Consider the following 2,072-nt stretch of genomic DNA (forward strand, 5'->3'; position numbering starts at 1 on the left):
AAAAGGGCTGTTCCGTAGCACTTGACTGGAAAAGACAGGGCGGTTTTTAGTAGGATGGTAAATTCGGCAGTAAAAAGGGCTGTTCCGTAGCACTTGACTGGAAAAGAAAGGGTCATTGTTAGTAGGATAGTAGAAATTCGGCAGTCAAAAGGGCTGTTCCGTAGTATTTGACTGGAAAAGAAAGAGTGGTTTTCAGTAGGATTGTGGAAGCTTAATTCCATACACAAAAAGCCCACTCAGAGACTTAGGTGTAGGGGCGGACAGCCCTAAAGGATGGATAAATTTAAGCTTCTACGAATTTAGGATTGAATAAAATTCGTAGTGGAAAGGGCTGTATGTAGAATCACGTTTCTCCGGATTCGATTTCCGGCGGGGTCGAAATATTTCTGTCTGTGCTTGCAGTTCGGAGTGCACTCAACAGTCGAGTATCATTAGCTGGTGGCATTATAATATCGATGTAAAAAAGATTGATGACATAAAGGGAGATAATAGTAAAGGAGAAACGTGATACACACAAACAAAGGTTGTGCAGAAGCTCTCTGGTTCACCACAGATAAAAATTTACGATTTGATGATTTCCTCGAATTATTCTTACCTACTATCACAGGCCGCAGTCGCGTCATTTACTTCATGAGCATGTCCTCCATATGTCTTGAGAAGAAGGTTCTACATGGCCTGAATACTTACTGTGTAAAATTATTAATGTATATTTGTTTGTTTTAAAATAATGTACAGACCTACTTATAAGTAAATTTTAATTATTCAAGTTACATTACTCTTTTTTTTATCTTACTAGTTCTGTTATTTTGATAACACCTGATATGATCTTAGGATTTCAATCCTGGATCAATGATCAACTTGGGTGTTAAATATAGCTCCTCCAGTCCTCCCTTGTTCTCAATCTGAAGGAAAACGAATTTCAATTGAGGTAAGCATGATTTCTTGTCACAATAATCGGTCTCCGATTGATACACCTAGCTTAATTTTATGAAATAGAACCACCAACCTCTAGATCCAAAGTCCACCGAATTATCCAGTAAACCACTGAGGTTGGTCATTGTCTAAAATGATTCGACATTGTAAGCTCGGTAAGCCGTAGGTTACGCTTCAATCACCTTGGCCATAGTCTTCTTCGGCTGTCCACAGCTTCACGTTATTACCACAAGCAGACATGATATGCTTCCTCGTTGGATGACTGCATAGGGAGTTGACTACTGCTTTGCCCACGGAATGAATCAGGGTAGAAATTTGGCTCGAATCTACGAGTTGCCATTTGTAGATTTTGCCGTCGCTGGAGCCACAGAATATCTGACTGTCCTTGCTATCCAGACAGCACTCGATCCGGAAGTCACCCGACTTGTGACCTTTGTATCTGCAACATGGGAGAGGATAGGAGATCAAACGGTTCATCTGACTTACTAAAAGGAAGAAGAAGAAGAAGAAGAAAAAGAAAAAAAAAGATCGTTTCGCCACCCTCTTCTAGCATATTTTGAACAACTGCCCATCCGGTAGTATGTCCTCATCAGATGGGCGAGAAAACACAATACTTCCGATGTAGATGCTAGGTCAACACGAAAACATCCATAAAGTAACAAGTAACCTATTGAAATATTTGCAATCGAAATACGAGTGCAAATTTTCTTTACAATGATGCGCATCGAAGTAGTATATACTCACTCTTCCAGTAATTCTCCTGTTGCCTTGTCAAAGAGGCGTAGACATTCATCCGTGCTACAAGTGAGAATACATTGACAATCTCTTGTGAAACAGGCGTCCACTATGGGCTCTGAAAACACAAGATTATTACACTTGAAAAGGAAAGTGGTTTTTATAGAGGAAACTGGAACTCCTGAGGTCTTTAAAAGAGCAGCCCTTTCTAACATGCATTTTCCTCAATCCATATAAGCTTAACCCATCCTTTAGGGCTGTCCGCTCCCACACCTAAGCCTCTGAGTGGGCTTTTTGTGTATGGAATCAAGCTTCCACAATCCTACTGAAAACCACTCTTTCTTTTCCAGTCAAATACTACGGAACAGCCCTTTTCACTGCCGAATTTACCATCCTACTAAAAC

At 40.4% G+C, this 2,072-nt stretch overlaps 1 protein-coding gene across 1 annotated transcript in view; it reads right to left on the reverse strand.

The window, feature by feature from the left end:
* LOC103513929 (WD repeat domain-containing protein 83-like) overlaps positions 1-2,072 on the reverse strand; it is a 7,296-nt gene that overhangs the window by 2,968 nt on the left and 2,256 nt on the right. Inside the window, exons 4-5 of the mRNA XM_026827025.1 lie at positions 1,678-1,856; positions 1,184-1,372 (exon numbers count right to left, since the gene is read on the reverse strand). Coding sequence (XP_026682826.1) covers positions 1,184-1,372; positions 1,678-1,856 — 368 coding nt within the window. The remainder of the gene's footprint in view (positions 1-1,183; positions 1,373-1,677; positions 1,857-2,072) is intronic.

The sequence above is a fragment of the Diaphorina citri genome, unplaced genomic scaffold (genome assembly GCF_000475195.1).
Source record: "Diaphorina citri unplaced genomic scaffold, Diaci psyllid genome assembly version 1.1 scaffold1046, whole genome shotgun sequence".
Lineage (NCBI taxonomy): Eukaryota > Metazoa > Arthropoda > Insecta > Hemiptera > Psyllidae > Diaphorina > Diaphorina citri.